We start from the raw sequence: 16,296 nt of genomic DNA on the forward strand, positions 1-16,296 counted from the left end.
ATTCAATATTCCGTTTCAGCTGGAAATACGTCACTACACTGAAATTAAGTCGGCAGCAACTTCCGGTTCACGCTGACTTTAAGTTGCGTCCTTGAGGGACGTCATCGCGCGGAATGGCGACTTTGTCCCTAGATTTAGCTACTTTTTTCCAAAAAAGCGCCTAGCGACTTCCATGTCCACACGTACACGGGTATTTTTATAAACAAAGTTTTTCCTTCTTCCATTTTTAAAAAATCTCCATCCACTTGAAAACGCAAACACGTGTTATGAAGCACTGTCATGCCAAACCAACAGGTGGCGATATAATCTCAACCGTAAAGCCACGTTGGCCAATCAGAAGCCTGAAAAAGTCTCCAGTAGGCGGAGATAACAGCGCAGGCTCCGACGTCACAAGCCAAAAAACACAAGCCGGTTTCGCTGTCTACACGACAACACTGTTTTTGAAAATCTTCTGAGTTTTTGAAAATCTTCACCCTGGCAGGCGTCTTCAAAAATGTTCGGTTTCAGTGAACTGGTGCTGCTTTTGCGTGTGGACGAATGGCCTAACCGCGTAGAAAAAGCTGCGGTTTTAAAAATAACCACGTTTGTGTGGATACAGTCTATGGTGTGGACACGTACACGGGTATTTTTATAAACTGAGTTTTTCCTTCCTCCGTTTAAAAAAAAATCTCCGTCCACATGAAAAAGCAAACACATGCTATGAAGCACTGTCAAGAGCATGCCAAACCAACAGGTGGCGATATAATCTCAACTGTAAAGCCACTTTGGCCAATCAGAAGTCTGAAAAAGTCTCCAGTAGGCGGAGATAACAGCGCAGGCGTCGACGTCACAAGCCAAAAACTCCGGTTTCGCTGTCTACACGATAACACTGCAACCGGAGTTTTTGAAAATCTTCACCCTGGCAGGAGTCTTCAAAAATGTTTGGTTTCAGTGACCTGGTGCTGCGTTAGCGTGTGTACAAACGCCCTAACCGCGTAGAAAAAGCTGCAGTTTTAAAAATAACCGCGTTCGTGTGGACAGGGCCTAAATTCGGCGATTCGCCGGTACTGCCGCACGAGCGCGAGGTCTTGTTTTCCCAGCACGCACACTCCTCTCTCTGCTTTCAGTTAAAAAAGATATTGTGTCGCTTCTAATTCTATTTTACGTGCAAATATAGCCGAAATCGCAGCACAGCCATTGTCTTTATCTTATGTGTATTTGATTTCATTAGACCACGTCCTGATTCAGGATTTCTGTGCAGATTAACATCTAAAGGAGAGCTGGGCCGAGGTTTCAGTCACTATTTCATATTCATCCCGTTGTCTGACAACAGAAAAGTATATCAGTGAAAACAGTTTTATTGAGAATTTGGCTGCATTAAATTACAGTTTGTGAGCACAGAGGCAAACGAACGACGCGATGACGTCGCGAATATGCTAATTAGCGAATGACGTCATCCAGCGAGAGCGACTTTTCAAGCAGGCTTTAGCTGCTTTCAGTTGGCAACACCAGGGTCATTTCTCCATTTTCTGAGCTGTCTGACGTTACAGTGCCACTGGCACAAATTTGGGGATTGAAAAACTACCTTCCAGGTTTTTTCCTACACTTTTCCTCTCCGAGGCTGGATTTCATCGCGACTTTCAGTGCGCTCGTTGGCCAGGTGTTTTATTCCAAGCAAGAGGCTTGTTGCTCTTTGTTCTGTGTTGGGATCTGTTGGAGCGAAAGCATGGGAGCGCAATTCTCGAAGACAGCTGGGAAGGAAGAAACAGCTGCAGAAAACCCCTCCAAAGCTAACGGACAGGTAAACCCCGGCCATGGTGTTTGTTAAGCGAGTTCTGCTGGAGCCCCGCTTCCAACAAACACACAAATTAAACCGTTTCTGCACCCCAGAGACAGACTTTGTCAGTATCGAATTGAACTGAACTACGATCGTAAAATGTGTTTAATGTTGCTCGAATGTTTATATACTGCTTTAGAAATCCAGTTTTGGCGTTGTGTTTCCGGAGAAGCCTTTGTTTAGAAACGAGTAGCGTTGAGAATTAAAGATGGTTTATCCAAACAAACCAGGAGATGTGGAGAATAATTTAGTTTGAAACAGCATTTCTGCAGTCTTGGAAATCATCTTTTAGGGGGAAGTGTGGGTTGACTGTTAGAGTAACACAGGCTCGCCTCACCTTTAGTCGCAGATGCTGGATAGCCGCTTCAGTATCGCTGGCGGGAAACCACAGAAGAGCAGTTAAAACGGGTGTGTTTATCTTTACATTAAGTTGTGCCGTAATGGCCACTTATACAGTCTGTGTTTGTACAGGTGACGTGTGTGATGAGGTTCAAATTTAGGGGTGTGCGATATTGACAAAAAATTATATCTGATATTTTCTGGGATTTTATCGATAACGATAATTAGACGATATTTTGCTAAAGACAGCCGACTCCTAATGTTTTTAATATTCTTCATATTCGGTGTGGTGGTCAGTTCAATACTGATAGAAATTAATCTTTTCCAATAAGTTTAAACAGATTTTTGCATTTTATGGGCATTTTTAAATTTATAAAGCCATTTTCTCTAAAAGTGTCCATTATCTTTTGAGTCAAATTCTTACATTTAATCAGGGAATTAGAATAATAAGACATTTGGGCTGTTACCGAGCAAATTAAATCAACACAGAAGCTGCATCTGAAGTGGCATTTAGATGCATTTACACACATGTATTTTGTTTAACGCAAGACATGAATGCATTTAACCTGCAATTACAAATGCATAAATAATGTTTTGATATAGTAAACATAAAACGTTGAATACTGATATTTGAAATTATTTAAAACATGAAAAAAATCCGAAAAGAAAGAAAAAGCCGAAATTTGAAATTAAAACCGTCAATAGGTGGCAGCAAATCACTGTTAATAAGCGAGTCATTGCGATTGAACCGAATCATTTAAACGGTTGATTCATTCAGGAATGAAACACCGTCATGTTGCTCAGAGACGCAAAACAGCGCTGTGGCTGCATTCGGGATGATTTTTGTTGGCGAAATAGAGCAAAAACAAGCAATATGGTGTCTAAAACGTAAGTCTCTTAATTAACTTATTGTTTATTGAATTCAATGTCACATTTGTAATCATTGTAATTTTTGGAGAAAAACGGCACTCTTCATGTGAAATTGAATAACTATATGAAGTGGTATAAATATATACATTTTCTGCCATCATGTCTTGTCAAATCTTGATAATGTCAAATCGCACATCGTTAAAACAACAATTACGATATTATCGCAGACGATATATATCGCACACCCCTAGGTTCAATAATTATGTGCTGATCAGTTGCCATTTATTCCACGCGTTTATGGACAAACGGCGCCCACCGGTGGCAGTGGCAGTGTAATGGGCGTGCAAATGAGAGTGTTTACCCATAATGGTCTTTGATAATATCATATGTGACCCTGGACCACAAAACCAGTCATAAGGGTCATTTTTTGGAAATTGAGATTTTTACATCATCTGAAAGCTGAATAAATATGCTTTCCATTGATGTGTTTTGGTTAGAGTGGGAAAATATTTGGCTGAGGTGCAACTATTTTCAAATCTGGAATCTGAGAGTGCAAAACAATCTAAATATTGAGGAAATCGCCTTTAAAGTTGTCCAAATTAAGTCCTTGGCAATGCATAATACTAACCAAAATTTAAGTTTTTATATATTTACGGTAGTAAATGTACAAAATATCTTCATGGAACATGATCTTTACTTATTATCCTAATGATTTTGGCATAAAAGAAAAATTGATAATTTTGACCCATACAATGTGTTTTTGGCTATTGCTACAAATATACCCGTGCTACTTATTACTGGTTTTGTGCTCCAGGATTACATATGGATAAAATGGAAGCAGCCCCTTTCAGTGCATAAAATTGCATTTGTATTTGCAGCCTGCACTGTGTCTTGGTAGTGCTCATGTTAAGCCAAGCTTAATAATGATTGTGCCTGTGTTTTGCTTTAGGAAAATGGCCATGTGAAGGTGAACGGAGACACATCTCCAGCGGCTGCTGAAGAGATAGAAGAGGTTCAGGCTAACGGCAGTGCGGCAGCTGAGGAGGGAGAGAAGGCTGAGGCAGCTCCAGCTGAAAAGGAGGCTGTGGAGGGAGATCAAGCAAACACAGAAGTAAGTGCAGCCACTGAAGAGGAGGCCGCGAAAGCTGAGGAAGACGCAACTCCATCCACAAGCAACGAGACGCCGAAGAAGAAGAAGCGCTTCTCTTTTAAGAAATCCTTCAAGTTGAGCGGCTTCTCTTTTAAGAAAACCAAGAAGGAGATGGGGGATGGAAATGGCAGTGAGGAGGCCAAAACCGAGGGAGCTGAAGCTGTTGAAGGAGGTGTGTCAGAAGAGGAGGCGGCAGAATCCAAACCAGTAGAGGAGCCCGAGGCTGCCAGTCCTGCCCCTGAGGAGTCCAAAGAGGAGGAGAAACCCGCAGCAGTGACAGAGCCTGCTCCTTCTAAGGATGAAGCACCTGTAGCAGAGGAATCCACTCCCACTGTTCAAGAAGCAGAATCCAGTCCAGAGGTCCATGCAGAATCTGCCACAGAGTAATGTGCACAGTGCAGATCAACAGAGAAAGAGGGAGGGGGGGGCGACAACAACAATAGATAATCAAGGCATATTTCCCTGTTGTACAGTGGAGTGGTCCCAGGTTATGAGACGTTGGAGAACTAAAGAGCTTTTTAGTCTTTACTTTTTTATATATATATATTTTCCCTCTTCCCAAATCTCACTCTGCCTTTGTGGCTATTCCTGTAGCTGTGAAAAATGGGTGGCTACATTAAATAATACAGAAAAATTAGAATTAGTCTCTCATATATATTTTTGCATCAGTATTAACTGATGGTTTAGGGGTCAAAGAGGGGTGCAGGGATTGGGAATGAGGGTTTTTAATGGCACCTTGATGACTCAGCGTTACACCACAGACCATGTAGTAGTACAAAAAAAGAACGACCATTAATTCATCCACTACAGTTTTCAACAATAAAGCGATTTTTGTATATAATAACAAGCCAATTTAACTTGCAATGCCAAGTTTAAAACAGCAATTTTAAAAGTCCTGGGAACTTTAAACCCTTTTTTTAGCTGTAACAGTCTGTGAATTCAGTGGGAAACAATTTGCATATGCTTTATAGTGTATTGCTGGTTCTACAAGCTTATTCAAGTGTAAGTATGTATAGACGGGGTGTTTTAACTGATTATTGTACAAATGATATCTTGATCTCAAGAAGCACATGCAGCTCTTCTATCACCAAGTCTGTTTTTGTAAGTCATCCTCAGACCATTGGAAATTTTTATTTTTTTTACTCAAACCAAGCTGTGACACGTATTCCTGTTTATACTGTGGTTTTTGATGCTTTTCAGTGGTCTTTTGAAACAAATTAAGGAACCTATCAGATGCAGTGTTTGTGTAGCATCTTGTCTCTTTCTTTTGTAAATATTGGAGAAGCTTTTACCTTTGACTTAGGGATTGAATGTAACTGCTTACAAAATTGATATTAAAACTTCTCTGCTTGAAGGTGTTCTACATTTTATGTGAGCACACTTAAAGCCAAATAAATGTGAATGAGATTTGAATTGGTGTGTCTCTTTGTCTTACATTTTGCAAGAAATGAGTGACCATTATTGATTTTTAATCAGTTATGTTTTAAAAAAAAAGCTACTAAAATGTGGTGATCTCACCAAATCTGATGTGATATCTATAGTCATGGAAGTAGAAATGGTTGTTTTGAATCATGCCTTGCTTCCTACCAGGATTCAGCTCTACACTCCAAATGCAAGTAACTTGCTTTATTTACAGTCTTAAGGTTTTCCTGCTAACCCACCCAACAGGTGGCTTTGGTGTTCGCAAACCCATGAGCTGAGAAAGCCTTTTCCAAACCGTTGGCTTATTATACTATGTACTTCCTTTAGTGCAACCACTTTCTTTAACCTTTTAAAGGTGAAATCATTCTTTCATAGGGAGTGTACTCTGAATCGAACCCTGTGGCCCAACAGTGCTATTCAATACTACAATGACACCATAAAGCAGTACCTGAATGTATAGCAGCCCCACCCAAAGTTCTCCAAAGATCAAGTTCACACACATTTATACAGACAAAAAGAGGGAGCGAAATCTGCTGTTATTATTGTACAAATGATATCTTGATCTCAAGAAGCACATGCAACTCTTCTATCACCAAGTCTGTTTTTGTAAGTCATCCTCAGACCATTGGAAATTTTTATTTTTTTTACTCAAACCAAGCTGTGACACGTATTCCTGTTTATACTGTGGTTTTTGATGCTTTTCAGTGGTCTTTTGAAACAAATTAAGGAACCTATCAGATGCAGTGTTTGTGTAGCATCTTGTCTCTTTCTTTTGTAAATATTGGAGAAGCTTTTACCTTTGACTTAGAGATTGAATGTAACTGCTTACAAAATTTATATTAAAACTTCTCTGCTTGAAGGTGTTCTACATTTTATGTGAGCACACTTAAAGCCAAATAAATGTGAATGAGATTTGAATTGGTGTGTCTCTTTGTCTTACATTTTGCAAGAAATGAGTGGCCATTATTGATTTTTAATCAGTTATGTTTTAAAAAAAGCTACTAAAATGTGGTGATCTCACCAAATCTGATGTGATATCTATAGTCATGGAAGTAGAAATGGTTGTTTTGAATCATGCCTTGCTTCCTACTAGGATTCAGCTCTACACTCCAAATGCAAGTAACTTGCTTTATTTACAGTCTAAGGTTTTCCTGCTAACCCACCCAACAGGTGGCTTTGGTGTTCGCAAACCCATGAGCTGAGAAAGCCTTTTCCAAACCGTTGGCTTATTATACTATGTACTTCCTTTAGTGCAACCACTTTCTTTAACCTTTTAAAGGTGAAATCATTCTTTCATAGGGAGTGTACTCTGAATCGAACCCTGTGGCCCAACAGTGCTATTCAATACTACAATGACACCATAAAGCAGTACCTGAATGTATAGCAGCCCCACCCAAAGTTCTCCAAAGATCAAGTTCACACACATTTATACAGACAAAAAGAGGGAGCGAAATCTGCTGTTGGAGAACACACCTTGACCCCATGAAAAGACCAATATGCACAATAAAGACCAGGAGTCAAAGTTGAAGTTTAAATAGAGAGAGATCTCCACATCTCCAAAGGCTGCAGAAAAATTAAAGAATCCAGCCTCAAACTTAGGTTACAGAAACACTAGTATTTACAGCAGGGATTTGCAGAGAATTCCTAGGGGGCAAGTGCTCAAATGTAAAAAAGGGGCATTAATATACAGATTAATTCCAATTTAATAATTTATATAGTAAGATTATATATACAGTATATGTAGGCTCTCTCTCTATATATATATATATATATATACACACACAGTGGTGGCCAAAATTTTTAGAACACCTGACAGATCTGACCTTTTTTTTCCCCTCCAAAACATGATTTAATTTCTTTTTTTTTTCCTTTTCTTTTTTTGACATAGTGTCAATATACTGTATTTCCTGAGAACTTCAACACTAATGTTATCCCATTCCTTCTGCAACTCAAGCCAAAGGCTTTCCTTTGAATGTACAATAGATCTGTCCAGTTTATTTTCCAACTCACCCCAAATTTGTTCAATGGGGTTGAGGTCCAGACTTTGAGGAGCCGGTCCATCATTTTCAGTGTTTCAGCAGATTTCTTCCGTCGCAGGTAGTTCCGACAATAGTTCGTTTTCTGGATATTTTATGGAACAAAAACAACTGAAACCTCTTAAATATGCCAAGTGTTCTAACAATTTTGGCCACCACTGTGTATATACACACACACACATATCACATATGTATGCATAATTATAAAAATAAAGTCTTCGCATGCTCTTGAACTTGAACTGTTTATACTATATGTTACAGGCTCGTTAGTGGCACTTGGGCTTCATTTGGACAACAATGATAGTTTCATCAACCGGTAGTTCAAGCTGTCATGTCTAACGATATGAGCTTCTTCTTCAGAATGAACAATACCACCTTTAAAAAGTACAGTGGTAGCGCATCTTATCAGCTTCAAATGTCTATCAGAATGAACTACCACGTTAAAAGGATATAGATAATGCACACAATGCATTTCCAGTTTTAATTATTCCACTGTGGCCTCCAACAGGGCTGCTGTGGAACTCTTCAAACAATGTTCTGCATTCCTCTTTGCTCTGTACTGTTTTTCTTCTTCCGTATAGTATGCCATCTGCAACCATAGTTAAAAAGCTTAATTTATATATCAGATATAATACTTATTTTAAACTACCCTTGGTACAAAACTATACTGACTTCATACTAACCAGTGACTCTGAACTTTGCAGCGTATCGCTTCAAACTGTGCCGTTGTGACTTACTGTACAGTCCAGGGAAAGTATTTATAGTGAGGAGATTGAGAACTTCTCTGAATGCTTCCTCCATGATTACAATGCTGTCAAAAAAAGACAAATGACAAATCAAGTTTTTGTTATACAATTAATAAAAAAAAAAAACATAGCCAAACAAATTAAAGGTGCTCTAAGTCATTGGTTTTGGTATAATAATAGTAATAATAATAATAATTATTCACTTTAGTATTTAGAAGAAAAAATAATGCACCTTTAACAGAACTCATTGGGTAAAGCTTTATTTATACAGTACCTATTAAAACAGTATTTACAAAGTGCTTTATGGGGAAAATAGACATGTACATATGCATTCACAAAAAAAAAAATATATATATATATATATATATATATATAAACAACACCAGATAGACTGCTAGTTAATTTCATGTTACGCTAGCATAAAACCTTTGTTTTAGATTTTTGGTGTCATGTCAGTTACAAAATTCATAAAAGTTATTTGTGCTTATTAGTTCCACATGAGTAGAATCACAGATCATTCTAGTCTATTTAAAAATATATAGTTAGACACATTTCCTGAAGAATTACGGTTTTGCTTAGATGATGTTTAATCGTACCATGTATCAGAATCACAATAGTATTGTATAATTATTGGTAAAGACTCCTTTTTACAATAAAATACCATTTATTTCACACTGTAAAAAATGATCGTGATTTTAACAGTAAAAGACTGTACAAGTGCCACAGTAAAAACCTGTTAAATGATGTTAAATGATTAACAGTAAGTTTTCCTTACTATTACTGTGAATAACTGTAATAGATCTAACCTTGTTTTCGAGAAAGTAGCCTCAGAGTCAACACTCAGAAACTGTGTCTGAAATCACACCCTAAACCCTCATTCACTATTCCCTACATTAGTTTACTAATATTCAATTCAATTCAAGTTTATTTGTACAGCGCTTTTCACGATACAAATCATTGCAAAGCAACTTTACAGCAAATTAAGTTTCTACAATATTTAGTGGTAGCTTATCAGTGGTGACTGTCGGTCAATGTACATATGGCAGAAATGTACGGAAAAATCAATTAAAGACGTAATCAAACAGACGAAGAACACTATTAACAGCAATTATTATATGATGCAATCACCTGACAAAGAGAATGAAAACTAATTAGTGAATTCAACCAATGATGAACAGCTGCTGTTAACGAGCAGAATCTCTGAAGAAAAAAGCAAGGAATGAAACTACAACTGACTTCAGCCACAGTCTTAAATGAAATCAACTGAAATAAAACAGCAGATGATGATTAAACAATGCCACAATCAGCATTACCAGCTTCACTCATTACTAACCAGTTTGACTTTATTTCTGTCATATATCTACAAAACATTTTTGAGAATTAACCGAGGTTTATATTGTATTGAAAATGTTTTGTTTGGCCTCACCATTTTGGCGCTCTTGACCCTTGAGTCTTTATTATTTGTTTTTCTCTGCTGTTATTTCTGTGTTTGTAGAACACAGATATTGCAATGATGTGATTTATGATCTCAATTTGTGTTTAACTATATGGGTAAACTAGTTTATTGTTTACGGTACTAATATGACTCCACAAGATAAAATGACAAATTTCAAGTTGTCAAAACTCTTAGTGCTACAATCCCTTTCAGCCACACACAGACATCAAGAATCAGCACATGAATCTCAACAATGGTGACTATTAATTAAAAAAATAATAATTTAATCATGCATGTTGTACAAAACTCCCAGCATGCATTGCAGAAGGTTTTTTTTTTTTTTTATTGTCACCAATGTTGAGATTCATAGACTGAATGTTGATGTCTGTATGTGTTTAAGTTTTCCCATTGTTCAAAATTTTTGTTTGTGCATATTATGCTTAGAAATGTTTCACAATGATTGATTCCAGTTGTATCAGATGTGCAACTCAAGAGTGTTAATATTATTTCACACACATTTAAGAGATTAAACATTAGGTGAGATTAGGGCTGGACAATAATTCAATATCGATATGTATCGCGATATAATTCTTTTCAATAACGGTGATATGATTTTAAACACATTTCCGATATTTCAATATATATTACCCGTGTTTCCCATACATTGATTTATTTGTGGCGTTTGACTTCGTTGAATAAACACGAGCACTTCAAAAACAAAACGTGGCGCGAGTGTTTTATATGAATGTATCTCTGAAGGGAACCGACTGACTTCAGAAAAGTTTCGATGACATTTTCATTTTATCTGATAAAGTAGCGTTCATGAGCGGAGCTGCTGTGTTTACAGCCGTTACCGGAGAAACCGCTAGTTCTACTGCTCTCAGAGTGCCTCCTGCTGGCAGACAAGCAGTTTTTCAATTTTCAATTTTCAATAAGCCCATCTCCAGCAACATGTTTTTGTTGTTGCTCTTTTTTTCTGCAGCAACTCAGAGCACTTTTCATATTCTTTATCCTGGCTGAAGCACATTTGTTTCAATCTATAACAATAATCAGCCACCCTACATTACAGTCAAAGGTTTTTGAACAGTAAGATTTTTAATTTTTTTTTTTTTTTTTTAGAATTCTCTTCTGCTCACCAAGTCTGCATTTATTTGATCCATAGTACAGCAAAATTTATAAATATTTTCTATTTGAATATATTTTAAAATGTAATTTATTCCTGTGATCAAAGCTGAATTTTCAGCATCATTACTCCAGTCTTCAGAGTCACATGATCCTCCAGAAATCATTCTAATATGTTGATTATCAATATACAGTTGAGGATTTTTTTTCAGGATTCTGTGATGAACAGATAGATCCAAAGATCAGCATTTATCTGAAATAAAAAGCTTTTGTAACATTATACACTACCATTCAAAAGCTTGGAGTCAGTATGATTTCTTTTTCTTTCTTTTTTTGGAAAGAAATTATAGAAATGAATACTTTTATTTAGCAAGGATGCTTTAAATTGATCTAAAGTGATGATAAAGACATTTATAATGTTACAAAAGATTTCTGTTTCAGATAAATGCTGTTCTTCTGAACTTTCTATCCATCAAAGAAACCTGAAAAAATTATACTCGGCTGTTTTCAACATAATAATAAATGATTTTTGAGCAGCAAATCAGAATATTAGAAGGATTTCTGAAGGATCATGTGACTGGAGTAATGATGCTAAAACATATAGCTTTGAAATCACAGGAATAAATTGCATTTTAAAATATTTCCAAATAGAAAAAGAGTTATTTTAAATAATACAATTATTTCAAAATGTTACTGTTTTTGCTGTATTTTGAATCAAATAAATGCAGGCTTGGTGAGCAGAAGAGAATTCTTTAAAAACAATAAAAATCTTACTGTTCAAAAACTTTTGACTGGTATGTTAAAAGATATTAATAATTAATAAGGTGAGTCTGAGATTTATTTGACAGTGATTTCACATTTCTTGTTTGTATGAAGGCTAAATACAAATAAAAGGTGAACATTAATTTATTTGTGCTGTTTTTTTTTCTTTCTAAAGTATTATATGGTTTTAAATGAGGTGTCATAGACTTGGCAAATTCATTTTTCATAAAGACATCTGTTGTGGGCATTCTTGGCAGTTTTTACAAGGTTTTTATAAATAGTGCTCATATCGATATCGGAATTATATCGTATCGACCGAAATTAAGAAATATATTGTGATATAAATTTTGGCCATATCGTCCAGCCCTAGGTGAGATCAGCGAATCTAGTTCATGATGGTCTTGACATCACAAACACCAGTTTTATCCAATCATAAATAATTTTGGCTTTTTTTGCTATAAAACTGTGTCAATTAACAACAGGTTCAAGAGCACAACTGAAGCAAACACCGATCGCCATTGTGGTGACTTCAAATGAAAGTACAACACCTAAAATCTCAATAAGAGCTTTTGTACACATATGACAGAAATAAAGTCACACTGGTTAGTAATAAGAAGCTGGTGATGCTGTTTGTGGAGCTGTTTAATCCTCCTCTGCTGAGATCTTGATCAATTTAATGTGTTTTATTTTCAGTTGATTTCATCTTTGGCTTTGGCTGTAAGTTGTGTTTCTCTTTCCTTCAGTGATTCTGCTTGTTAACAGGTGTTCATCACTAATACTCAATCCTCATTTAATTATCTCATTAACTTCATCACCGCTTCAGTGTCACTTCAACACTCTGTAGTGTGGACAGATATAAGTGCTCTTTAAAACTAAGGATTTTGCTGTGGGATTAAAGGGGTTAAATGTGTGAGATGAAAAAAAACACACTGTGAAATGTATTTTTAACATAAATATACTGTTAATTTAATTTACAAATGCAAACTGTAAAAAAACATTACTGGCAACCACAGCTACCGGTATTTCACCATAAAATCAAGAAAAAAAAACAGCAAAATGCTGTACAACCTAACAGTCGACTTCCTGTTGTGTTTTGTGGGTGACCATTGTGCTGGAGAGCAGAGCCTGTGTTTAAGTAAAGGACGGACAGAGTAACACTGATGTTATGCTGTTTGTTGCTTTATTTGAAGGCAGTAATTGTGTAGGTACTGATGCAGTGTGAATATTTTCAATAATTTCAATCACACATGATTGTGTGCTGCTGTTGTCTGCAAGATAATTGAATTGATGCTTTTAATGACTTTGCATAAATCAGTAGATTTTTCTTCATGGACTTAAGCAAAGTAGTTCTCAATACCAATATGCTCATGTTATTTAAACATTATAAATATTACTTTATAAACAAATGCCATTTTGCCAATTTAAGTGCAGTTGGTTTCTGCAAATAAAATTAGGTAACTCTAAGGTTTGCATATTAACATTGTATCAGTTAATGAAATACGTTTTTTCACTGTAAATTTAAACAGTTCTGTAAAACCTCAAATGTTGCTACCGTATTTTTCACAGTAAAGTTCTGGCAACCACAGCTGCCGGTATTTTACCGTAAATTTAAACTTTTTTTTACAGTGTAGTACTTTAATTTAAGAAAATAATTTAATTCAATCAAGATTAATATTATTTATATTTCACATCCAAATTTGTAATTATAAAGGTAAGATAGCTCAAAATTCTTCAGATATGCCTTATTCAAGTGTGAAAATGTTTTGTGCATGCGCAGTAGAGAACACCTGTTAATGGTAAATTGATATGCAGTATGTAAACAGGAGTAGCCTACTTATTAATGTGACTTCTACTTTAACAATTTCAGGTTTGTTTTCTTCCGAAAAGTGAATCAGTACAACAGAAACTACCCCTAACCCTACCCCCACACCCTGACAGACAGCTTTGTCGACCAACCATGAAGACCTTTCTCCACACCCATTGCTCCAGTCTGCAGTAATCCCTACTTAGAGATTCCAACAGATGTATGAATGAGACCAGGAAGATACCGCTCCACATCACATTGTCCAATGACATTTGAGTTTGTTTAAGACACAATCTATTCCAATGCAATCGCAATGACGTCAGCAATTCTGTATGTACTTTCTGTACAAGGTTGCACTTCCTTCATCAACTGAAAAAGTTCAACCTGCCACAGGCGCAGATGACACAGTTTTACTCTGCTGTTATTGAGTCGGTTCTGCTCTTCTATAACTGTCTGGGTCAGCCAACAAATCAGATATGTGACCCTGGAGCACATAACCAGTCGTAAGTAGCACAAGTATATTTGTAGCAATAGCCAAAAATGCATTGTATGGGTCAAAATGACTGATTTTACTTTTATGCCAAAAATCATTAGGTTATTAAGTAAAGATCATGTTCCATGAAGATATTTTGGGAATTTCCTACTGTAAATATATGAATACTTAATTTTTGATTAGTAATATGCATTGCTAAGAACTTAATTTGGACAACTTTAAGGGCGATTTTCTCAATATTTTTATATACAGCTTTTTACGATCGCTATGACAGTTTTTTCAAAACTTTTAACAATTTTCCTGAACTGTTAACACAGTTAGCACAACATCCATCTGTGTAAGCTATACAATTAAAACATTTCTTGTTGCTTTGGCACAAAATGCATTCAGTTAACACAAATGTAAAATTCTTGAACTTCTCTTACACACAACCTCAACCAAGACAAAAACAATGGATTTTTACTGCCAAATTTACAAATACTTTCACACTGTATGTCAGAACAGTTAACATCATGTTCTAAACCTAACTTATAGGCTAAAGTCAAAGTGAACAGCTTTTCATGTTGTGAATTGAAACACATATATATCTCCTGTATTTTATTCCATTGTTTGTGAGGAACAGCTGATTGAAGTTATGCAAATATATAAATTACAGCTAGGAAACACACTCAGGTGTTGAGATTATTTCAATTGCATGACCATGCTGGTAAGGTATGTTTTGAAGCATGGCAGCTGATTTAAGATGGTTTAAGCTGGTCCTTAGTTGGTCATGATCTGGATTAAGCTGGTTCTGAGCTGGTCCTGAGCAGGAGCTAGTTGCTTAGGACCAGCACATGACCACCTTAAACCAGCTCAACCAGCAGCCATGCTTCAAAACATACCTAACCAGCATATGCTGTTTTTTTCAACAGGGTCAGGAACGCTGAAAAGATATTTGGTGTGCACCTGCCCAACCTTCAGGACTAGTACTAGTAACTCCAGAGTGAAGAAACGGGCAGGTAACATCATCACAGACCCCTCTCACACAACCTGTTTGCACTTCTCCCCTCAGCCAGACATTTCAGATCTCTGTGCACTAGAACATCTAGTCAAGTCAAGTCACCATTATTTATATAGCGCTTTTTACAATGCAGATTGTGTCAAAGCAGCTTTACAGTATTAAACAGGGAAATAGTGTGTCGAAATGGTGTTCCGTTCTCCTCTGGCCAGACGAACCAGCAGTTTAATTCTAGGCTGCAACAAAGTCACATTGTGCAGAGGACTCATCTGGCCGTCTAGGAGACAAGGTCTCCACTGGGGATCTGTTTCTGGGGCTCATCTAGTTGAGTGTTCCCAGTTCCGGTTTACCTAACAATCCTTTAATGGATTTGAATATTAGAATTGTGTTAGTGTGTTATGTGTAAGCCAGGTTAAAGAGATGGGTTTTTAATCTAGATTTAAACTGACAAGAGTGTGTCTGTATCCTGAATAGGGCGTCAAGGCATATTGAAGAACGGAACACCATTTCGACACACTATTTCCCTGTTTAATACTGTAAAGAACAGTTTTTCTCCCATGCCATCTTCAGCTTAAACAGCTAACACAGAAATTATAAGCTGTAATTCATTTCTCCATCTCTAATTATTGTCTCTCTCTCAAGTACTATGTAAATACATATGCATATATTTTTGTTTTCATTTATACAGCTGTATAAAGAGTAAATAATGCACAAATCTGTAATTGATTCTTCTTTTCCAGATTCATACCACATTATTATTATTTATTGTTTGTTGTGTTTTTTTTTTGTCTGACTTATTTAAATGTTCTTTCTGTTTTCATGTCATATATGTAGGCCTATGTATGTATGTATGTGTATGCATGTATGTACCAAGAGCTCCTTAAAAAAACACAACAAATTTCTTGTGTGTTTGCGCACACTTGGCGAATAAAGCTAATTCTGATTCTGATAACAATTATAATTCAAATGCATTTTGTTTTATTGACCACAATATTATTGTTGATAAGTGTTAAAGGGGTCATATGATGCAATTTCAATTTTTCCATTCTTTTTGGAGTGTTACAAACTCTTGGTGCATAAAGAAGATCTGTAAAGTTGCAAAGACTAAAGTCTCAAATCCAAAGAGATATTCTTTATAAAAGTTAAGAGTTAACCACGCCTACCTAAAACGGCTCGTTCGAACACGCCCCCACATACCTACGTCACGATCTGGGAAGATTTGCATAACGCCGCCTAAATGTTCACGCAAAGAAAGAAGGCGTAACTTCTATTCTCGCTGTAGTATTGTTGACGCTGCAGCCATG

At 36.4% G+C, this 16,296-nt stretch overlaps 1 protein-coding gene across 1 annotated transcript; it reads left to right on the forward strand.

Annotated features, from left to right (window-relative positions):
• Positions 1–1,412: 1,412 nt before the first annotated feature.
• Positions 1,413–5,486, forward strand: marcksa (myristoylated alanine-rich protein kinase C substrate a). Its single transcript, XM_016250684.1, has 2 exons — positions 1,413–1,780; positions 3,975–5,486. The coding sequence occupies exons 1-2, from the start codon at positions 1,706–1,708 to the stop codon at positions 4,560–4,562; spliced, it is 663 nt and encodes a 220-aa protein (XP_016106170.1). The 5' UTR covers positions 1,413–1,705; the 3' UTR covers positions 4,563–5,486.
• The last annotated feature ends 10,810 nt before the right edge of the window (positions 5,487–16,296 follow it).

This window comes from Sinocyclocheilus grahami, unplaced genomic scaffold (assembly GCF_001515645.1).
Source record: "Sinocyclocheilus grahami isolate Dianchi unplaced genomic scaffold, SAMN03320097.WGS_v1.1 scaffold1002.1, whole genome shotgun sequence".
In the NCBI taxonomy this organism is placed as follows: domain Eukaryota; kingdom Metazoa; phylum Chordata; class Actinopteri; order Cypriniformes; family Cyprinidae; genus Sinocyclocheilus; species Sinocyclocheilus grahami.

Coding starts and splice junctions, on each gene's coding strand:
- marcksa (XM_016250684.1), top strand. CDS start 1,706: ATGGGAGCGCAATTCTCGAAGACAGCTGGGAAGGAAGAAACAGCTGCA. Junction 1,781..3,974: donor CCTCCAAAGCTAACGGACAG/GTAAACCCCGGC, acceptor GTTTTGCTTTAG/GAAAATGGCCATGTGAAGGT.